General features: G+C 60.4%; 1 protein-coding gene across 2 annotated transcripts in view; it reads right to left on the minus strand.

Annotated features, from left to right (window-relative positions):
- Nucleotides 1-3504: 3504 nt before the first annotated feature.
- DCHS1 (dachsous cadherin-related 1) overlaps nt 3505-23018 on the minus strand; it is a 55923-nt gene continuing 36409 nt past the window's right edge. For both annotated transcript variants that reach the window (XM_065626810.1, XM_065626811.1), the window contains exons 10-21: nt 20376-21210; nt 19847-20086; nt 19260-19385; nt 18778-18987; nt 17395-18258; nt 16794-16907; nt 13397-13608; nt 13062-13216; nt 10722-10852; nt 9934-10220; nt 8960-9098; nt 3505-8698 (exon numbers count right to left, since the gene is read on the minus strand). In XM_065626810.1, coding sequence (XP_065482882.1) covers nt 6084-8698; nt 8960-9098; nt 9934-10220; nt 10722-10852; nt 13062-13216; nt 13397-13608; nt 16794-16907; nt 17395-18258; nt 18778-18987; nt 19260-19385; nt 19847-20086; nt 20376-21210 — 5928 coding nt within the window. In that variant the 3' untranslated portion in view covers nt 3505-6083. The remainder of the gene's footprint in view (nt 8699-8959; nt 9099-9933; nt 10221-10721; nt 10853-13061; nt 13217-13396; nt 13609-16793; nt 16908-17394; nt 18259-18777; nt 18988-19259; nt 19386-19846; nt 20087-20375; nt 21211-23018) is intronic.

A 23018-nucleotide genomic window follows, 5' to 3' on the forward strand; every position in this document is an offset into this window, starting at 1 on the left:
CAGAAGAGCCTGGCTCCATCCTCCTGACACTCCCCCTTTCCATATTGATCCCCATGAATGAGTCACCCCCCAGTCTCCTCTTCTCCAGCTCCAGAGCCCCAGTTCCTCAGCCTTTCCTCACATGGGAGATGCTCCACTCCCTTCAGCATCTTCATGGCTGCGCTGGACTCTCTCCAGCAGTTCCCTGTCCTGCTGGAGCTGAGGGGCCCAGAACTGGACACAATATTCCAGATGAGGTCTCACCAGGGCAGAGCAGAGGGGCAGGAGAACCTCTCTGGACCTACTGACCACCCCCCTTCTGATCCCCCCCAGGTCCCATTGCCCTTCCTGGCCACAAGGGCCAGTGCTGGCTCATGGTCACCCTGCTGTCCCCAGGATGCCTGGCCACGCTGGCATCACACCGCAGGCAGCTGGGGCTGCGCAGGGACTGCGCCCCGGGAAGCCGTGGGCACTGGGTGCCTCGGTCAGCCGGGAGCAGGAGCACAGGGGTGCGGGGGAATCGGGGACTATGAGCGCGTGTTCTCATGTGGGCGAGGGAGCACGCTGCGAGGTGGGGATGGGCCGTGCAGCGGGAGCCGTGTCCGCACCGCCCAGCGACCGCCGCAGCCTCTGTCCAGCTGGCACTGTCGCAGCAGCCACTTGGCTCCCAAAGCTGCTGAGCTGCAGCCCTCGGCTTCCTGTGCTTGTTCTCTCGGATACTTGTTCCCACACTAGGAAATCTCCTAATTAGGATCACAAAAGTGGTATTATGATACTTGCAGATCTCAGGGTGGTGGAAGGTTCAAGCAGTTTTTGCAAGGGAGCTCTGGAAATGTTGCCTTGGACACCATGGAGCTTGTCCCCCTGCCTGCGGGCCCAAGGGCAGCACTGGAGGGGGCGTTTGGAGGTGGCTGGTGAGGCAGAGGGTCCTGTGACCCCACCTGCCCCAGGCCAGCTTGGCTCAGCCGGCCTGGTCCTTGTCCCAGCCCCGGTCACATGCACAGACATACTGCATACCATGGCTCCAGCAGTTCCCAGTTGCTTTCCTGCTTCTGCAGAGCACAGTCCAAGCCAGGAAGAGACCGACAATGGGAAAACCACCTGCCTGGCCCGGGCTGCCATGTCTCCCACGCCAGAGCCACACTGGCCGTCCAGAGCAGCAGCTGCGGGGCAGAGGGCCCGAGGAGCTCTCTTGCCTCAGCAGCAGCACGAGGCACCACTCAAGAAGTGGGCTGGTGCTGGGATTGTTGCAGGGTGGGTGAAGGTCCTTTCCTAGGCAAGCGCAGGGCTGCAGCAGTTGCTGCGCGGGCAGCGCTTGTGCAGCTGTGCCGTGTGTGCAGCTGAGCGGTGGAGATGCCACACGCCCAGGCAGTGCCTGCTGCAGACCCTGCACCTTTCGGGTGAAGGGAGGCAGCCAGGAGACCCAGCGGGCCTCAACCAGCACCTTCCCTGTTCACAGAACACTGCTCAGCGTCTCAGTGACGCTGGGATCTCAGCCCGCATTCCTCAGGCCCGCCCAAGCCCCTGCCTCGCCTCCAAGGTGCTTCACTTGGCACCTTGAGGCTGGTTCTGTGTCTTCTAGGAAGCCCCCGCTCCATCCCTGTTCCTTGCGGGCCACCAGCACTTCTCTGTGGGTGCTGCCCATAGCGTGAGCGGCTGTGCGAAGCCTTGGGGCACTTCTGGTCCCTGCAATTGGAAGCACATGTGGAGTTTCCATGCACGCGGCGCTGTGTGGTTTGCAGCAGCTGGAGCTGGTTGCCTGCCCGAAGCTGCGCAGTTGCACCCCGCAGGGCCGGGGCGTGAGCAGGGGAGCTGTGTCCAGGGAACGCAGGGAAGGGGCTGGGCACGGGGGGCGCAGGGCGGCCACTCGGGGCTGGGGCCAGGGGACACGGGGCAGCAGAGAAGGTTTGGAGGGAATGGCCCAGCAGCCTGTCTGACCCAGCCAAGCCCTGGCCCCAACCGCCTCGGTGGGAAGAGCTTTCTGCTGCGACACAGGAAGGGTCCTGAGCCACACAGACGCAGCTGCCCAACAGGTCACCTGTCCTGCATGCAGGGTGGTGTCTCAGCATGGGTCTGCCCGGCTGGAGGTGGCCCTGGATGCTGTCCCCTCCCAGGAGCCTGTGAGGAAGCAAAGACTCAGGATGTGCAGGGAGGTGCGTGAGGCCCCGGCGGCACCAGAATGAGCAGCCGCAGGGCAGAGCGCGGTCCCTGTACCCCAGCCACAGCCATGCAGCCCTTGCTGCTTTGTCATCCTGCACCTGGGCACACAGCCCTCCGCGTGTCCCCACCCTCACCCTGTCCCAGCGCGCGCGGGGTGACCCACTGTCCGTGGCACCGACCCAGCGGCTGCAGCTGCAGGGGCTCGCGCTGCTCGGCCTTGCCGCAGGCTGGCCGGGGGCCGGGGCGCTGCGCAGCGTGCGCTGCTGGCGAGCCACAGCCCACCCAGCTGTCCAGCTGCTCACAGCTTTGGGCAGGACTGTAAGTGGGATGAGATTTGCAGGAGATTATTTCCTGGATCTGTCTGGCCAGCAAAGATTAGGTTGCCCTGACAGAGCTAATTACTCTAACAAGCATCTGCTGCTAGTCTGACTAGCTGGTCTGCAGCAGGCAGGGGACAAGAGAGCCTGAGCATCCAGTGAAGCTTACGCGAGACCTTGTTTGGAGCTCTGCTCACCCTGGGTACCCTTGTGTGCTGTTCCTGCAGGTGGAGGCAAATGTGCCCTCTCCTCTGGACAGCCTGAGCAGAGCTGGGGAAGGGTGTCCCCTTCTCCAACTGGGTTATTTGGGTTCCTCTGCCCACCACTGTTTCTCTGTGCTACTTTCTCACATAACCAAACACCTTCCGGCTCCCTGACTGGTAGCAACAGCAATGCCAATGTGCCAATGCATGCCAGGCATGTTTGCTGCTGGTTGGACCTGGGGCCATGGCACCGTGGCAGCCTCACCTGCCAGATTCAGCAGCCTCTCACGAAAGGGACTTGCACAATGTCAGCCTGCACGTGGCCGGTGGCCTGGCCAGGGCAACAGCCAAGCCAGGGCCACATGCATAGCCACACCATGCATCACCGGTGGGGTCAGGGGCATCTGAGTCAGGCCCACCGGGCTGTGCTCAGGCTCTTGGTTTCCTCTGCTGTGCTAAAGGCTGAAGTACCTGCAACGTGCATGCTGACCTGACCTATTGCTGTGGCCAGGAGGCAGGCAGCTGTGGCCAGGCAGCAGGGCTGCCCGGAGCTGGCAGTGTCTGTCCCAGGGGCCCGAAGCAACCACAGTGCTGTCCACATGCCCTGGCTGGTCCCAGCTCTGCCACCCAGGGAGCTGCCCAGTGCCCAGAGCCCAGTGCAGGGTGCAGGTTCTGCCCGGGTGCCTGTAGCCCGTGGCACGTTGCTGGCAGCCAAGCCATGTGCTGAGCCCCCCTGTGCCTTGGGTCTGTCTCCTGCCCGCCAGCCCTGCCGGTGCTTCTCCCCAGCACCCACGGGACCATGGTGCCAGCACAACGTGAGCCCAGAGCAGCAGTGATGATGTCCATCTCTGTACAAACAAGTGTGGTTTATTAAGGCATTTCTTTGAGAAGTTGGCACTTGGGTCCAGGCTGTGCTGGAACGGCCCAGTGTGCAGGCCAATGAGCAGCGCCCAATACATGCAGCTCAGCAAGACACGATACAAAAGGTACAAACAAAGTAGAAAACAGGAATTGTAGTACAATGTGTAAAAATAAATAACTGGAGGCTCGGCTCCTAGTTGGGCTTAGCAGCCTATGGCTGCGTCCACCCAGACCAAAGTGGGGCTGCCGTGTGTCTGACCCTTCTGTGTGGCGTGCAGTGGGGTGACCCATCTGTGTCCCCATCCCAAACATGCAGGGGGAGCAGGGCTGCTTGGCCACCCCAGCCTGCACAGGGCTCAGGGGGCACGCAGCACCCTCGGCCTGCTCCCCGCAGTGCCCGTGAGCAGGACAGCCCGGCCAGGAGAGAAGGGATGAGGGGTGCCCGCCCCAAGAGCCTCCCTGGGCTGTCCCTGTGCTGAGTGAGGCAGAACCGTCCTTCCCCGCCAGGCAGCGCGGGCATGGCCCTGGCGCCACCACCGCTGCTGCAGATGCACGTCCCGTGTCACTGCCCTGTGCCCAGGACAGCTCCCAGGGCTGCTGGCACCAGGGACCCGCTCACATGTGCATTGTGGGGACCAGGGCACAGCGCCGTGCCTGTGTCGTGGGGACACCCACCATGCGGGCTGGGCTGGGACCTGTGGCACCAAGCTGGAGGTTTAGGGCTGAGACAATGACAGAGATGGGGCTGTGGCCACAGATGGTTCTTAGTGGGACATGGGGACAGAATGGGCAAAAGTGATGGGTTTTGGCTGCTGTGCTAAAACATTTGCGGCTGGTGTTGCAGCCACGGTGCTGACATGCTTCAGGCTGAGGATACAGAGTGGTGTAGGAAAAGTGTGATAGGAAGGAAATCCCCTCCCAGACCCCCCTTCTCAGATGTCTGGGTGTCCTCCCTGACACCACAAACATGCTCATGCCCAGGCTGACTGTATATTTGCAGCTGCCATGGTGCTCCACATGCCCTGTTCCAGTTCTCACTCTGCACTCATGTCTGTGCGTGGGTCACGGCAACCGCGAGCACCCAGGGCTGCAGCGGCCAGCCCCAGGACTGCGCTCCCAGGGCACGGGGCTGCACGGCGCCTGCCGGCTCCACTGGGAGCAGCCACGGGCTGTGGGGCTGTCCCCAGTGTGAGGGTGACGCCAGCTGTGCGAGCAGTGCTGGAGTGACGGGGACCAGCCCCATTGAAGCGTGGCTCTACCCCATGTTCACAAGGTGGCATGAAGGAGGGGTGCAGAGCAGCCCCTGCACAGAGGGCTAGGGCCCAGGGGCTGGGGGTTCTGGCAGCTGCCCCCATTTTGGAAGTGTCCCTGGTGGTCCCCTCTGTCCTGGTGAGTGTGTCACACTGCAGGGCCCTACAGGAGGCCAGCCGCCCAGTTTCTCAGCCTGTGGCTGTAAGATAATGTGCTGGCTGCCATCATGCCAGCTTTAGGCCATGTGGCTTTTTGGGGTAACACTCCCATCTGCTCCCCTGCAGCTGCAGGCTGGCCACCAGGCCCGGGGCAGATGGAGCGGGAGGAGGTCACTGGCTTGTGTTGCTGAGCGGCGACATCGCCGCCTTTCCTGGGCCAGGCCGTGCCGGGGTCAGCTCTGCTGCAGCTGTCGCTGCCGCTGCGGCCAGCCCCGCCGCACAGCCCGCGCAGTGCCCGCGCAGCGGCCCTGCCTCGCAGCTCTGCCGGCCCACAGCCACAGTGGTACCCGAGCCCGGGAGCAGCTTCTGCAGGAACGGGGCTCCCGTGCTAAGTAGGGCACCCGCCTCCCAGCCCAGACTCCAAGGAACAGGGGTCCCAGCAGCTCTGGGAAGGAGATCCCTTAAAAGGGTCCCCTGTGGGGGTGCGAGGTGGAAGGGCTCGAGAGACCCCAAAGGATCCCGTTCCCCCACCAGCCACGGATAGTCAAGCAGAAAGCGGGCGCTGCTTTCTCCTCCCACCCACCCTGGCCTGGGATGGGTTTCCCCTCACTCTCAGGAAGCAGGTTCGGCCACCCCCATCCCTGCAGGCAGCGCTGGCAGCCCGTCAGGCTGCGGTGGCTGTGCCTGCTGAGCAGCACGTCCCTGCCAGGAGCCAGAGGGGATGGCGCAGCGTCCCGCTGCACTGGGCTGCCGCGCGGCCTGGGGAAGGGTCCGCAGGCTGCCGTGCCCCGGCCCAGCAGGGCAGGGAGCACCCGCCTGCTCCCAGCCTCTCTCCGAGCAGAGAGCACCATGAAGCACTGTGCTGCCAGGTGCCGATCTGAGACACCTTGAGCAGTACAAGGAACCATTGCCTGCGGTGCTGGCACGAGGACCAGCAGTCCACAGGGCATCAAACCCAGCACTGAATCTGCCAGACCACAGAGAGTGACAGGAGACAGCAGCCCCAGAGGACACAGGAACTCACAGCCCAAGGGGCCCTGGGCCAGGCAAGGTGCTAGGAGCAGGATTAGCACCTACACAGAGCAGCCCCGGGCCTGGCCCCGCTCCTGACCGCACATCTGCGGGCTGGGGCGGAGGAGTCCACGGGCCCAGGTCTAAATCCTGAGCTCGGCCTCCTCAGGGGGCTCCAGCGAGTGCTCGGCACTGATGGTGGAGGCAGAAGGCCCCTGTGAGATGCCAAAGGGCGAGACCACGGGGGAGCGGGCAGCCAGTGGGGACAGCGAGGGGGAGAAGCTGGGCGACATGGCAGAGGACGAGATGGAGCCCTCGTGGCTGATGGGCGAGCGGCGCAGGGAGGACGGGTGCGGGAAGGTCCTGCCCGCGGGCGGCTTGGGCGGCACAGACTTGGCACCCGGGTGGGCCACGGAGGTGATGAGGGGCGGGGGGTCGATGCGGGGCTTGGGCTCTGCCTTGGGCTTGGTTGGGAAGGGCTTACGCAGGGAGCTCTCATCCTTGAGGCGGGCAATCTCTGTGAAGACGCTGGCCAGCGGCTGGAACTGGGGGCACCAGTTCAGCAGGTAATCCCAGTTGTAGCTGCCACGGAGCTCCTCATCACTGGCCACAATGGCGGTGAGCGAGCCCTCCACAGAGGGCTTGCCGTCCTCCGGGAAGGCATAGTCCTGCGGCTGGGAGGAGACGCTGAGGCCACAGCGCACGCCGAGGAAGGCGCTGCCTCCCCCGTCCTCGCGGTACAGCTGCGGGGGTGGCCCTGGCAGCAGCAGCCCGGAGCCCTTCTTGCTCTTGAACCACTGGGCGCTCTCCAGGGCGGCTGGCTCACAGGAGATGTCGGAGAGCTGGTCGGCGTCTTGCTGGATGCCGGAGTCGGGGCCGCGGGCGGAGATGTGCTCCTGCATGGAGGCCGTGATGCTGGCCACGCGTGGGTACTCGTTGATCATCCGGATCTCATCGTCCTCAGCAGCTTCGGCAGAGCCTCGGCCGCTGGAGTGCGAGGGGTCCAGTGAGCCGCCCCGCGTGTAGGGCCCCGCCGGCTCGCCCCCATACCCCGGCAGGGCCTGGTGGTAGATGTGCTCCCCCCCGGGAAGGGCCGGCTCCTCGCGGCCCAGCTTCTGCAGGGACCCGCTCTGCACGTGGCGCAGCGGCCCGTCCCCCTCCGGCTTCTCGTGGCCCCGGCGGTGCCGAGAGCGGACCAGCGCCAGCACGATGGCCACGGCAGCCAGCACCACCACAACCCCCAGTGAGGCAGCCACGGCCACCAGCAGCAGGTTGAGGTCCGGGGCCAGGCCGAAGGAGGTGTGCGTGACGTCGATGGTGACCTGTGCCGAGGCCGAGCGGGAGGCGGGCAGGGGGCTGCGCGCCTGCACCTCCAGGCTCATCTCGCGCGGCTCCCTCTTGGCGCGCCCGGCCCCCGCCTGAGGCTGGCTGTCCACACGCAGGTAGATGGTGCCGGTGGTTTGGTTGATGGCAAAGTATGGCGAGGGCTTTGCCAGGGAGTACAGTACAACGCCGTCAGCCCCCTCGTCCTCGTCTGTTGCCAGCACCCGCCCAATGCTCTGCCCTCTGCGGGCGCCCTCAGGGACCTCGAAGTTGAACGAGGGGCTCAGGAAGATGGGATCATATTCATCCTCCCCTGTCACCAGCACCCGCACGGTCACTGTGGCAGAGGCATTGCCAGCATCAGTGGCCCTGACTAAGAGCTGGAAGGCTTTGGCTCGTTCATAGTCAAAGGTGAGTCGGGAGCGCAGCTCCCCAGAGCTGCTGTTGACAGTGAAGGCGTCCCGACCCTCCACCATGCTGAGCTCCCCAACGGGCTGCTCCAGCACCGTGTACCGCAGCTCCCCAAAGACACCGGTGTCCGCGTCGACAGCACGCAGCGTGGTGACCAGCGTGCCAGGAGGCAGGTTCTCCCGCAGGCTGGCACTCAGCACCTCCACTGGAAAGTACGGCTTGTTATCGTTGACATCCTTCACCTCGATGGCTACAGGTACCAGCGCAAAGTGCCCGCCTGGCGTGTCTGTGGCCTGCACCACGAGCGCGTGAAGCGCCTGTGCCTCCCGGTCCAGGGGCCGTGCCAGACACAGAGCCCCTGTGGTCTCATGAAGCTGGAAGAGACCGTGCTGGTCACCTGAGCTGATGGTGTAGCGAACATGGCCGCGGGGCCCCGAGTCAGCGTCGTGGGCCACCACGCGCAGCAGCTCTGTGCCGGGGGGTGCGCTCTCGCTCACCGCGGTGCGGTACTCGGCTCGGGTGAACACGGGTGGGTTGTCGTTGACATCCCGCACGGTGATGAGCACGGGCACTGTGGCACTGCGCTGCGGCAGGCCCCGGTCTGAGGCTGCCACAGTGAGGTTGTAGAATGGGATGGCCTCAAAGTCCAACGGCTCCACAAGCACCAAGGCGCCCTGTGTGCGGAGGTGCCCCCCTGCCCAGGCCACACGGCTCTCCACCTGGAAGGCGTTGCCACCATTGCCACTGACGATGGTGTAGTCGAAGCCAGCGTTCTCCCGGGACAGGTCGGCGTCACCTGCCTCTAGTGTCAGCACGGTGGTTCCTGGCTGCAGGTCCTCAGGGACGCTGGCATTGTAGCGCGGCACCTGGAAGCTGGGGCTGTGGTCATTCACATCCAGAACCTGGAGCTGCACTGTGGCCCAGGATGAGAGGCTCGGAGAGCCATGGTCGCGGGCTTCCACCACCAGGTCCAGGGTGGGCTGGCTGGCATCGAATTCCACCTGCCGGATGGTGAAGAGGGTCCCTGTGAGGGAACAAAGCCAGAGTTAGCATGGGGGCCAACAGGGAGCTGGGAAAGGTGTCAGGGTTATTGGCTGGAGGAACAGGCATCTGGGACGCTGCAGCACGAGTGCTCGATGGCCACACCACCGCGTCTGCCCCACCAGCCACCCCAGAGAGCGACCTGGTGAGGGGCTGAGCCTGGGCCAGCTTGGGGGCACCTCCCTCTGCAGGCACTGTCGAGCGACCCAGAAGATGGGCCCACACAGCAGGCAGCCCCACGCACCATTGCTGGGGTCAATGGCGATGTCAGGGCTGGGCACGGCCAGGTGGAAGGTGACATCTCCATTGCTCCCCGAGTCTGGGTCAGTTGCGCTCACGGTGAGAATGATGCTGCCTGCAGGCATGTGCTCCGGCAGCGTCACCTGGAAGAGAAGGAAGGTCCAGTCAGCACCGGGTCCCCCATGCAGGCGCCGGTTACCCCTTGCCTGGAGCCCGCAGGGCTGGGACGAGGTCTGGGGCTGGCCAGGGCAGCCATAGCCAAGGTGGCCCAGCTCATCGCTGGCCAGGTCCTTCCCCACCTCTGCAACAGGGCCACGGCTGGCACACTGAGGGCGCCTGTCCCAGGTGCGCAGCAGCTAAGCCTGGTTAGTGTGACTCCCAACCAGCTGCAGCATCCAGTTCCTGACTCTTTGCTCCACTTTGCTCTGCTATTCTGAAGAACTTTTTAATAGCTGGTATTTTCTACACAAAAAGGTATTTACACAAATCAAAACAGCTCTTGTCTTTTTGGTACGCCAAAGAGCACGTACAGACAGTTCCATTGGTCTGTGCTCTCACGAGCTTGAAACATTTCTGTGGGTTCCCAGCTTCCCGCATCTCTGCACCAGAGATGCAGCACATTGCACAGGTCAGCTTTGATCCAGTGATCTGCCTATGGGGGCCCAGATCAGGCGCTGCCAGAAGCACTTGTCCAGGTTGCGATGCCTCTCCCACCACCCCCGGCATTTCCCCTGTTCCCACCTATTCCAGCACGCACCGCCGCATGCAGCCGCTGACCCCAGTGCCACAGCTCTGATTTCAGCCTCCTGTCCACACCACAGTGACGGCACAACGGGCGTCAGGATGTGGATGGGGGCCCAGGAGGAGGGGCCAGGATGGGCTCAGATCCACCCCGTGGGATCTCTGTGCCTCGTAGGGCGCAGCAGAGGGGTCATGCGGGACGGCCCGTGCTGCCCGGCACACTGGTGTGCACAGTACCTGATAGAAGCCCTGGCTGAAGGTCGGTGCGTTGTCATTCACGTCCTCCACAACGACGGTGAGGTTGGCCTCGGTCTCATGGCGGGTGTCAGAGGCGCGCAGGGTGAGGGTGTAGTGGCTGCGCTGTTCATAGTCCAGTGGCCCTGTCAGGGCAATGCGTCCCCCGTACTGCAGCACGCTGAACGTGCCCACGGCATCGCCATCCAGTGCGAGCGTGTAAGAGAGCACGGGGCCTGAGTCCACATCATTCCCGGTCAGCTGGGCTATCTGCGTGCCCAGCAGCGTGTCTGTGGAGAGGCGAGGCATAAGCAAGCAGCCCCATCTCCTTGGAGACCTGGCTCATGGGGTGGAAAACCAGCTCAGTCCAGAGCCTGAGCACCAGGGACTGGGGGAGACGCTGGGGGTGAAGGGGCAGGTCTCGGGAGCTCGGCAGGGCAGGTGAAAGCTGGCACAGGCACAGGGCACACGGGCTGAGGACAGACAGCGGCCAGGGCTGGTGTGTGCAGCCAGAGCCCATCATGCAGGCAGGGGCTGGGGACGAGCTGGGAATTCAGCTGGTTCTCTTGGGACGCAGCTGCAGCACAGGGGCTGTACAACCCCCAGGCCGCCACAGACCTGGCAGTGCCGAACAGCTCAGGGGGGCTCAGCCAGTGGGTCAGCACAAGCCAGCCCTTGGCGAGGAAACCAACAGGCCTCTCTGGGGGCTCCTCACCGACCCACAGGTGTCCGTCGCGCCCTGACCCTTGCCATCGGTGACGCATTACCTCATGGGGCTGAGATGCACTTACTCTCTGGGACCCGCACCTCCCAGGGAAACGGGATGGTAGGGCTGTTGTCATTGATATCCATCACCACAACGGTCAGCGTGGCAGAGCCCACAAGAGGCGGCGTCCCTCTGTCCATTGCCGTTACCACCAAACTGTGGGCAAGCAAAAGGGCAGAGCGCATGGTTCACACACATGTGGCCATATGTGTGAGGTAGCAGTGCATGCATGCACAGCATCCGCAACATGTCGGGGGGTACTGCATGTGTGCACAGGGTTGGAGTGTGTACATGTGGTACTGGAACTGTGCTGAGCATCTGGAGTGTCTGGGACAACGGCTATGTGCAGGGCATCTGGAGCGCACGTGTGGGGCAGTGGATGCGTGTACATGCAGAGTATGGTGGGGCAGGGCAGCAGATGGACGCACATCTGAAGTGCATGTTTGGAGGGCAGTGGGTTTGTGTCCAGCACCTGGAACATATGAGCCAGCAGTGAACGTGGCACAAGAGTTTGGAGCATATGGTGGGCAGTGGATTCACCCACAGCCCTGGCACGCTTGGAGGCTTTTGCAAGGGGACATAGTGGATGCACCCATAGCATCTCCAGCCTGTGCAAAGGGCAGGTGTTTGGAATGTGTGGGCAAGACAATGCAGGCAGAGCACATTGCAGGGTGCAGAGAGACGGACATCTGGAGCATAACTGGGTGTTGGGGAATGCATGGAGCCTCTCCACAGAATGGTGGTGGGAATGTGAATGGAATGAGTGCCCCAGGTGTACCCATGCCTGGGAAGAGGGAGCATGTAGCCACTGGAGCATGAATGCAGAGGAAAGAAATAGCCTGGGCGGGGTGGCAGAAGTCATTCCTTGCATCTGAACCATGCATGTGTAAAAGGGTAGGGAAAGACCTAAATTCATTGTGTGTAGTGTTTGCTGTTATTGACGCCTGTAGCTAGCGGTGTTCCCCAGCGGTCAGTACTGGGTCCTGTCCTGTTCGACCTGTTCATCAATGACCTAAATGCAGCGACAGAGTGCACCCTCAGCCAGTTTGCTGATGATACTGGGAGGAAGGGCTGGCACACCAGAAGGCTGTGCTGCCATTCAGTGAGACCTGGACAGGCTGGAGGGCTGGGCAGAGAAGAACCTGATGAGGTTTAACCAGGGCACGTGTAGGGTCCTGTACCTGGGGAGGAACAACCCCAGGCACCAGCACAGGTGAGGGGTTGACCTGCTGGAGAGCAGCTCCGTGGAGAAACACCTGGGAGTCCTGGTGGACAACAGGGTGACCATGAGCCAGCAATGTGCCCTTGTGGCCAAGGCCAATGGTACCAGGGGTGCATTGAGAAGAGTGTGACCAGCAGGTCAGAGAGGTTGTTCCTCCCCCTCTGCTCTGCCCTGGGGAGGCCACATCTGCAGAACTGGGGCCAGTGCTGGGCTCCCCGGTTCAAGAAGGACCAGGAATCACTGGAGAGAGTCCAGGGAGGGACACAAAGATGCTGAGGGGTCTGGAGCATCTTTGTGGCTGAGAGAGCTGGGGCTGTTCAGCATGGAGAAGCTGAGAGGGACCTGATAAATGCTGATAAATATGTCCAGAGTAGGTGCCAATGATAGAATGAGGGGCAACGGGCACACACTGAAGTACAGGAGGTTCCATCTGAATATAAGGAGAAACTTCTTTACTTTGAGGGTGCCAGAGCCTGGACCAGGCTGCCCAGAGCGGGTGTGGAGTCTCCTTCTCTGAGACATTCAAACCCGCCTGGACCGACCCTGTGCGATCTGCTCTGGTGATCCTGTGTGAGCAGGTGGGTTGGACTGGATGATCTCCAGAGGTCCCTTCCAACCCCAACCATTGTGTGATTCTGTGATTACCTTATATATGTGTGGCTAGACTGGCTGGCTGATGTCTAGAGTGTGTGCTCATGGTGAGGGCCCACAGGACCTGGGCTGAATGCAGGAGGACTTGCAAGAGGGTTCAGGGCAGTGTACAGCACCTGGAGCATGTGTGGCAGGGCAGAGGGGTGCGACGTGTGGGAGTGGGAAGGGACTGAGCATATGTGGTCTGGATTAGGCAGGCAGGAAAGGGAATGGATGCAGCCACTGAAAAGAGTCCACTCCCCCTCTCACAATCTTCTCAGCTTTGCACAGACCAGGCTGAACAGAGCTCTGGCTCATCTCATGGCCATCTGTCATGCCTTCAATACCATTTGCTCCCCATGGTAACACTAAGCCTAAGTTCATCTTACAGACAGGGCTGAGACAGCTTTGGGTGGCAGAAAGTAGCAGAGCATCCTCTGCAGCCTTGGGGATGTGGCTCTGCAGCTGTGCCCCCCTCACATCTGTGGCACAAGTTAGTCTGGCTCCACTCACCGGGTCTGGGACCAGATCTCCCTGTCCAGGATGGCAGCAGTAGTGATAGTGCCAGTCTGAGGATCGATGTGGAACAATCCTGTCATCGGCAGGGACTGGTTGATGGCGTACGTTACCTGCCCATTTGCTCCCTGATCCAGGTCATCTGCCAGGACCTGCAAAGCCACAGCAGAGATTCAGCAGTGCAGTTGTGGAGCCCTGCAAACCACAGCCCTGCAAGGTCAGACCTATCTGTAGGTGCCAGCCCCAGGCCCATGGCACAGTCCCCAGCCCCTCACCCTGGCAGAGGGGCAGGACAGGGGCCTGGATGTCCCTTTTTGTGCCCCTGCTGATACCTGGATGACTGGTGAGTCATAGCTCTGCGACTCCCAGATGAACGCCACATAGTTCTGCAGCTGGAAGCGTGGCAAGTTGTCATTCACGTCTTGCAGGTTAAGGTTGATGGCCATAAAGCTGAAAGAAGCTGCTGTCTCTGCCTGGACCACAAGGCGCAGCCGGGGGCTGGCCTCGAAATCCAGGCTGCTGGAGTCCTGAACTGAGATGGCACCTGGGAGCAGGGACACAGCAGGATGGGGTAGGTGAAGAGGGAGTGAGCGATGCACCAGCACATCCATTTCTCATCATCTGTTTTGTTCCCTTGCACTCAGTCCATCCCTTTTCTCATCCATCCATCCTCAGACAGAACAAACACACAGAGCTCTTCTGAGCCCTCTCCAAACCGACAGCCTGCTCGTCAGTCCCAGCGAGCCGCCCTGGGTGAACTCACTGTGGAGACACCATCTGAGGTATGGCCAGTTTAAAAACGAACGGCTCCATGTCAAGTCCCATACTGCTACAGAAGCTCATCAAGCTCCAAGCCAAAGTCACCTAACTGCAGCTATTAGTCTAGGACAAGTCCTTACAAAGACACTGTGGGAGCTGCCAGAAGTTCTGCTATGCCTCTGAGGACAGCCATCCAATTCTTATCCTCCCGAGCCACTGTGCACCAGGGTTTTCATAGTGACAAGGTATTGCTGACCCACCCAGGAAGGTGGAGGGCATCCAAAAGGATATACTAAAATGACTGGCAGCATTCCTACAGGCATGCATTCAAATGTAATGGTGAGGAAATGTGCTCCTGTGGCTGAATTCCTGCCTTGGGGAGTCCTGCAGAACCACCGTCTCTTTGCAGCCTGTTGCAGCACCTACACGCAGCCACCAGCTGAACTGGATGCAGTACTAGACATCTGCTGTGTGGCCTTGGACAAACTTCGCTCCTGTGGAAGAGCTCTGCTGCTGGCTTTGCATGATAACACGATAGACGTTGTGGAGTCTCCTTCTCTGGAGACATTCAAACCTGCCTGGACGCATTTCTGTGTGATCTGCTCTGGTGACCCTGCTTTAGCAGATGAGTTTGACTAGATGATCTCCAGAGGTGCCTTCCATCCCCAACCATTCTGTGATTCTTTGAGTTCCAATGCACACGGCTGAAACCAGGCCATATGTCCAGGAATGGAAAGCAGATTATAGGTACCAGCATGGTGGCCTGGTTTGGAGAACAGCTCTGTCCTCACCTCCTGCAGCCCAGGGGCCGGGAGCCGGCTGTGCTCCCTTGCCCCTCTGCTACCATTTGGCTGCCAGAGCAGGTCCTGCTTCCAGGGCTGGCTTGGCCCAGAGAAAATACAAGGAAAGCAGTCAGCAGCAGTACGCTTTTGGAAGGGTTGTTCCTGCCTGGGGCAGAAGCAGCATAGCCTGAGGTGCCATAGTATGGGGCTGAGGATGCTCCTGTGGCATTCCCTTGCTTTGGTCCTGCCCACAGCAAGCACTTTAGTATGTTCTCCAACGCAGAGCTCTCACACAGCTCCCGTGGACTTCACCTCTGGTGCTCTCTGGAGAGAAGTGTGCCTGGGGATGGCTGGGGACAGTCACGGACTGGTGCCCACGCACTGGCCCATTGTCACAGCAGAGCTGAAGGGATGGGGCCCAGCGTAGCTCCGCTTGGCAGCTGGCACAGGGCAGGAGAGCAGCGCTGTGACAGCCCCGCCTTGGTCTCCCCCACCGTGGTGCTCCAGCACCCTGGATCCAGCTGCCGCATGCAATCCCTTGCCCTGGGAGAAAGCAGGGCAGTGTCTCATGGACAGAAAAACAGGAATTCAGGAGGGACATGTTTTAAGGGAAAAATCCTGTATTCTGGGCACTTCACCTGAGGGAAATGTTTCCTCATTGAGACGAAATGAATAGAATAAGAGAATCATAGAATCACAGAATAGTTTGGGTTGAAGGGCCCTTCCCAGCCCCCCCAGTGCCCCCTGCCATGAGCAGGGACATCTGCACCAGCTCAGGTTGCTCAGAGCCCCGTCCAGCCTGGCCTGGGATGTCTCCAGGGATGGTTCAGCCACCACCTCTCTGGGAACCTGGGCCAGGCTCTCACCACCCTCAGGGCAAGAATTTCTTCCTCATGTCCGGCCTGAATCTCCCTCCTTTAGTTTAAACCATCACCCCTTGTCCTGTCACAACAGGCCCTGCTCAAAAGTCTGTCCCCATCTTTCTCATCGGCCCCTTTTAAGTCCAGAAAGGCCGCACTAAGGTCTCCCCGGAGCTTCTCTTCTCCAGCTGAACAGCCCAGCTCTCTCAGCCTGTCCTCCCAGCAGAGCTGTTCCAGCCTCGGGTCATTTCTGGGGCTCCTCTGGCCCCTCTCCAGCAGCTCCATGTGTGTCCTGTGCTGGGGACCCAGAGCTGGCCCAGCACTGCAGGGGGGGCTCACAGAGCGGGGCAGAGGGGCAGGATCCCCCCAAACCTGCTGCCCACGCTGCTGGGGACATAGCCCAGGACACAGGTGGTTTCTGGGCTGCAAGCGCACATGAGCGGGTCATGGCCAGTCTTTCACCCACCAGTACCCCCACGTCCTTCTCCTCAGGGCTGCTCTCAATTCCTTCATCCCCAGCCTGGATTGATACCGGGGGTTGTGACTTCCCACTCTCTTCCAAACTAGAGCACAAGCACCAAACTCACAGCAAGGCACCCCTCAGCCAGCCTCAGGCGGCTTTCCCTGACACCAAGGGACGTGCAGCCCTTCACAGGCTGCCCTTTGAAGCATGTGGTGCAAACAACGCCAGCTTGCCCAGTGTCACTGGGCAGCACTCTGCAACCTGCCTCACCGCTCTGCCGGGGTTAGCAGCCACCCACAAGCACCAGGGCTACGTCCGCACCTGCTGACTGCTCAGGAACAGCCTGCTGCAGAGGGAGGGCTCCCTTAGAATGCCCACCGGACAGCGAGCAGCTCCCCATCGGGGACTACAGAGACAGGAATGAATCCACAGCAGTGCTGCAGTCACGGCAGCTTCACGCATGCCAGAGAATAAAGTGTGGTAGTCCAGGTGTCTGGCTCTGAGGCCCCAACGCAGGATGTGTCATTTGGCTGAACTGGCCACCTAAGGCAGGGGCTACACCCAGGTTGCATCTTGGTGATGGTCCTGGTCTCTGCTAACTCCTGAACTGGGCCTAGGAGGTTTTGGGGAAAGGTCCAGTTAGGAGGGACCAAAATTGTGCTGCAAAATTTACCAACAACCTCTGGACAATGACAGGTTAGTGTCCATGTCCAAACACTAACACTATTTAATTTACTGGCATAGAGGTGTGGACTGTGTTCCTGTGCTTCTGGGGGGACTTTGAGCCTCGTGACAGCTGAGGGGCATTGGCAGAGCACAGGTGGGCTCCCACTTGCTGCTTCTCCAGCTAGTCTTGGTGCTGTACCTGAACTGGGCTGGATGAGGAAAGTATTCTTCTCGTTGCCGCTGACGATGCTGTACGTGATGCGCCCAGAAGAGCCCCCCGTGTGCACAGCCTGGATGCTCGCCACAGCAGTGCCTGAGGAGAGTGGAACAGCGTGAAGGGGCAGCAGAGCCTTGGGGCACAGAGGGCCAGGGTGGTGTGTGGGCAGCACATGCTGTACCGCAGGGCAGCAGCTCTGCCTGAGGACACTGCTGCCAGAGGATGCGAGGTCTTAAGGTAACTTTGGGCTGCCAGCCAGGATTCGTGGGTCCTGTCCACGGCCCCTCTATGGTCTCACTGTGATCCCTGGAGACCCTCCAGGAGCCACTGGGCACCTGTGGCTGCCTACCGGGATCAAACACCCTGAGGCAAACCCACAGGGACTATGGCCCTGAACAGCCCGGGCACCAGTCAGGCCCTGTAGTCCCGTGGGTCTACCTGAAGCATAACAGGGCTTCCTGAGATCCTGCAAGTGCTCCCTGGTTTGAGTTTCCCACAGCTTTGCCAGCCCAGCACCCACCTCCGCTCCCATCTCGTCCCATTTCATCCCAGCACTTTGCTGGTCACTCTGCCCAGCTGATACCTGGGGCAGCATTTTCTGGCAGGGCCACATCACTGGTGCTCCGGGGAAAGCGCAGCCCCCGGTAGGGCTCCTCCTGCAGATGGATCACCACCACCCCGGTAGAGGAGAGTGCTGGTTGCCCCAGGTCTGTGGCCAGGACGAAGAGTGTCCGCTGGCGCGGGCCAAGCGAGCCCAGGGGCTGCAGCAGCTGGATATCCCCTGTGTAGGAGTTGATTGCGAAGGCAGAGTTGGGGGTGGCAAGGCGATACAGGATGGAGGCATTGGCACCTGCATCCCTGTCCTCTGCCCTCATGGTGGCCACAACCTGCTTGAGCGGCGTGTGGCGGGACAAGTTGACAGTGAGCGGGCTGTGCAGGAAGGCAGGGGCATGGTCATTGACATCTCGCACCGTGACCGTGACACGCACAGCTGTGTTCTTGGGCTCCCACGGTGCCGAGTCCACAGCCTTGGCCAGGAAGCTGTAACTGGGGTGGCGTTCCCGGTCCAGCGCCTGGGCACTTACGATGCGCCCGCTCTGCGGCTCAATCTGGAACATGCCGAGCGACTCGTTGCCAAGGTAGTAAGAGACCTGCCCGTTGGTGCCCTCGTCAGGGTCCTCAGCCACCAGCTGCAGCACCAGGGCACCAACAGGCAAGTCCTCTGGCACCTCCACCACATAGCTGGCCTGAGCAAAACTGGGTGCGTTGTCATTTAGGTCCAACACTCGCACGTTCACTGACATGGTGGCACTGCGGGGGGGTGTGCCGTGGTCCTGCACCACCACTGTGAGGCTGTAGGAAGCAACTTGCTCCCGGTCAAGGGCGCGTGCAGTGGAGAGGACACCGGAGACTGGGTCGAGGCTGAAATCCTGGCCGGGGTCTCCATCTGGAAGAGAGGGAATAGGAAGACGGCATGACTATAACTGGTAAAAGGAAGGAGAGGACAGCATGAAGTCCATCCCGGTGTGGCCTGGCAGGAGGGCAGAGCGAGCTGTTCTCTGTGTGTGTGTCTGTGTAAGAACTGGCTCCAACAGCTTCCAGACCAGTGCTGCTGCCACAGGGAGCCCCCAGATAATGCATGGGGGGCAAAGAGGTCTCACTTAGCAACCTGTAAATTCAACAGGTCAGAGCAGCCAAAAGAGGCACGGAACTAGTCCAAGCTTGGGGAACCAGACAAGAGCCTGGGGAATGAAGAAGTGCAGCATGTCCAGATCTTGGGGTGCTCTTTACTTGAGGCAAAGAAACTAGATGGCTGAGAGGCAGTAGCAGCTACATGTGGTTTGGAGCAGGAGAGAACTGAAGTGGAGCAGGAACTGCCACAGGTGATACTTCCTGGAGCAACCGAGGGTGCAGAGCCCTTCCTTACTGCCAAGAAAGAGGCTGCAGAGCTCCCCGTGCGCCTCACCTGCCACGCGGTATTCCAAGCGCCCGTTCTCGCCTCCATCGGGATCGGTGGCCCGCAGGGTGTAGAGTGCCACGTGGCTTTGGTTCTCAGGGACCTCCACAGAGCAGGACTCGCTCTCTAGGTGTGGTGCATGGTCATTCTCATCCCCTACTGTTATCCGCACAGTTGCCTTGGAGAGGTTGGGGGGCAGGCCGCCATCCCGTGCATAGACTGCAGGAACACAGCAAGAGCGCTGCAGCCCACCCTGCTGACTGGCAGCTGCAGTCCAGGCTGCCACGTGCAGATGCCCAGACAAGCACAAGGGCAGCCATGCACGGGACCACTGGCAATCCTGCATGCCCACACCACCCAAGAACCCTGCGTGCCCCACAAACCCCACCACCTCCCATGGCCTGCCCCCCTTGCAACACTGCCAGCCCCAGCAGTGGGGAGCACCCAGCTCCATTCCTGCTGCACCCCCTCATGCACCAGCACAGCCCTACCCATCAGCACGTGTTGTTCCTGCTCCTCGCGGTCCAGGACACGTGTGGTGACAACAAGCCCTGTCTGTGGGTCGACGGAGAACGGACCCCCAGACAAACCCCCATAGGACACCTGCCCGTTGGCACCTGCAGGGAGGAACATGGTTTGAGGGCAGCCCAGCAGCAACCCCGGGAGACTCTCATTTGGCTCACAGCCCTGAACCTCCCTCCTCCTAGGCTTCCCACCCAGGGGTCACATCGGCTGTGGAAGAGGATGATCTCACTCCCTGGCAAGTAAAGCTGGGGCAGAGTTGTGTGGTGGAGGGAGGCCCCAGCCCAGCCCAGCTTGTGGGAGGGAAGATGGGCTCAAGAACCTCCAAGGAACAAAGGCCATTGTCTTGGGGAGCAGAAGGAATTAGAGGCCCTATTCTCATTCTCAGCTTTTCCCAGGATTCAGCCCATCTCTCATCTCCAGGCCAGATGATGATCCTTCAGCCACGCTCTCCAAACCAGGTGGGAGGAAGTGGAGTGCGCCCAGTCCTGGGTGCTGCATCTCCAGAAGGGTCCCTGACCAAACCGGGCAGCTCACCCTGACCCTGCATCCTCACCCAGGTCCCGGTCCACAGCCAGCACCTGCAGCACAGGGCTACCAGCTGGCAAGTTCTCCATGATGTGAGCTTCATACTCAGGTTTCTCAAAAGTGGGAGCCTCATCGTTGACATCCAGCACCAGCACGGACAGCAGCTGTGTGGCGGAGCGGCGTGGGAAGCCGTGATCCGTGGCCACCACGGTCAGGTTGTGCTGTGCCACCTCCTCCCGGTTCAGGGACCGCACGATGGAGAGCGCGCCTGCAGACACAGGACAAGGGGCGAGCTGGGACTGCGCGGCACCCGGACTGACTGTCCCCAGGACAGAACAATCGCAAGGCTGCAGGCACTGAGGCAAGCCAGGGACAGTCAGGTCTCAAGAGAGACAGCAGTACCACGCTAACTAGGTGCTAAACTTGGGGCTCTCTGCACCCCACAAGTCTCCCTCCTCCGGGTTTCCCAGCCCATGCCCTCCTGTGCACCACACTACATCCCCAGGTAGCCCTGCACCCTCCTCAGCCCCCATGTTCCCACCCTGCATCCTCCTCACCAGTGCTGGGGTTAAGGTGGAAGCGGCTGTCACTGTTGCCCGCTCGCAATGAGTAGCTCACACGCCCGTTCTCTCCCAAATCGTTGTCCTGGGCAACCACATGCAGTGCCACGAACCCCGTCGGCTGATCCTCCATGACGCTGACAGCAGCAGGCGAGAGGAACACAGGCACGTTGTCGTTCTCATCCGTCACAAACACACGGGCTGTGACAGCTGCCGAGCGGCGCTGGCTGGCGTTGCGCGCCTGGTCCGTGGCCTCCACCACCAAGAGGAAGGAGGCAGCAGCCTCCCGGTCGAGGCCCTGGCGAAGGCTCAGCAGCCCCGAGCGGCTGTCAAGCTGGAAGGGAGCCCCGGCGGGCTCCTGGTGCAGCAGGGCGTAGCGCACCTGGCTGTTGGGACCCACGCCGTCCCCGTCCAGCGCCTGGAAGGTGAAGATGGACGAGCCAGCCTGGGCGTTCTCAGGCACCACGATGGTGATGGGGTCTTCAGGGAAGGTGGGCGCCTGGTCATTGCAGTCCTGCACGTGGATCTGTACCAGCACCAGTCGGCTGGAGGGATAGCCATGCTGTGTGTCCTCAGCACTCACCTGAAGCACGTGCCGTGCCCCAGCTTCATAGTCCAACTCCCGGGCAGCATAAATCTCCCCTGTCACACTGTCAACCACAAAGGTGCCATCGCCACCACCTCCTACCACTGTGTAGGTCAGCTGTCCTCGTGCAGGGGCATCTGTGGGTGCCACTGAGCCGATCACGGACCCCGGCTTGACCCCCTCGAGGGGGTGCAGGGTCAGCACAGTGGCATCGGGCCGTGGCAGCACCCGGGAGGACGGCAGCACCTGCGAGGAGAGGAGCAGTGAGGGGCCCGCGCCAGGGTCCCGTGTGTCGGGAGGTCCTGTTGGGCAGCCAGGGGAGAGCAGGGCACGGGGCCTGCAGAGAGCAGGTGTCAGGAGGCAAGATCTCAGCTCTTGTAGCCTAACAGATGAATAGCAACCCGAAAAACATACTGGGAGTAAGCACGGGTTTGACAGGGTGAAAGATGAGCTTCACCTGGGGAGCTAGGGTGGGTAAGGACAGACAGAGCTGCCGACTGTGCAGAGGAGGCTCAAGGGGATCTTATGAAAGTATATCAACACCTGCAGGGAGCGTGCAAAGAGGACAGAGCCGGGCTCTCCCCAGTGGTGCCCAGTGCCAGGACCAGAGGCCACCGGCACAAGCTGAAACACAGGAGGTTCCCTCTGAACATCAGAAAAAGCTTTTCACTGTGAGGGTGACTGAGGGCTGGCACAGATTTCCCTGAGAGGTGGTGGAGTCTCCATCCTCAGAGACACTCAGAAGCCACCTAGACATGGTCCTGGGCAACTGACTCTGAGTGGCCCTGCTTGAGCAGGGCCGTTGGACAAGATGACCTCCAGAGGTGCCTTCCCACCTCAACCATTCCGTGAGTCTGCAATTGCGTTAGATACCGCAAAGGCAACAGACACCAGCAGAAACAGTTCTGCAAAACATAAGCAAGAGTGGGCAAGAAGCGAAGCAACACTCGTCCAGATGAGAGGTACAGAGAAGAAAGATAACCCAGTATGACTCAAAGACAAAGAAATACTATCACTACTTTTATTAAAGATACTGAAGTTCATTTGGGGATGAGGTGCACCTGTGGGTGCGAGGGAGGATGCATGAAAAGCAATGGTGTTATCCGAAGGGAAAATGTATTGAAGAACTCAGTGCACTCATGTCGAGGAGCTGGGGGAAAAGAGAATACAGCAAAACTGTCAGCCCAGAGTGGTATCACAACTAGTGACTGTCAAGCAATAGCTGCATTATAGGGATGCAAACAAACCCTTCAGGGACAACCAGCCTGCCATCCTGGTCTCAACGCTTTGAAGGCCACAGAACAACTTTGATGACAAAATCAGTTACAGACATGGCATAAAAAGGAAACGGTATAAAACATATCGTGGAATGGCTAAAGGCAGATGTGCCAGGTTAACGCAGTGCTTCTCTCCGCAAGAACAGAGGAAGCACAGTGTATTAACTTGCCTGGGTTTTAGCTGGGCTTTGACGCAGTAGCACACGGGAGATCACTCATTAAGCTGGGGAAAGGCACAGCATGAGTATCGCTGTATGACAGAAAGGACTAAGAGATTGGCTGGTTCTAGGAGAGTGATTAGCAGGCCTCTGCAAAGATGGCTCTTGGTGCTGACATTTACTTTTGATAGGTGCAAGGGCAAAAGAAAGCTGAGCATGTTATGAACTTGCTGATGATGTTAGAGGGCACTGCCAGCGTAGAGAAGCAGCAGAACATCAAACAAGGAGAGTCAACTGGCCTTGGGAACTGCATGAACAGGAAGATGTGAACTAATGCGCTGTGAAAGTGCCTTGACTAGGGGGAAACCGGAGTCTTTGCTGTAAAACGAAGCTCATTACTAACAGCAGAGAAAAGCCTTGGCTGTCTGGGCCAATACACCAGACAGTGAGTGCCCAAGTCCTACAGAGTGAAGAACATCCTGCACGTCAGAAACACTGTTTTCAGCAGTTGCTGGGAAAAATGGGTGAGCCCCCCCTGCAGTGCTGGGCCAGCTCTGGGTCCCCAGCACAGGACACACATGGAGCTGCTGGAGAGGGGCCAGAGGAGCCCCAGAAATGA

This window comes from Caloenas nicobarica, chromosome 1 (assembly GCF_036013445.1).
Source record: "Caloenas nicobarica isolate bCalNic1 chromosome 1, bCalNic1.hap1, whole genome shotgun sequence".
NCBI lineage: Eukaryota > Metazoa > Chordata > Aves > Columbiformes > Columbidae > Caloenas > Caloenas nicobarica.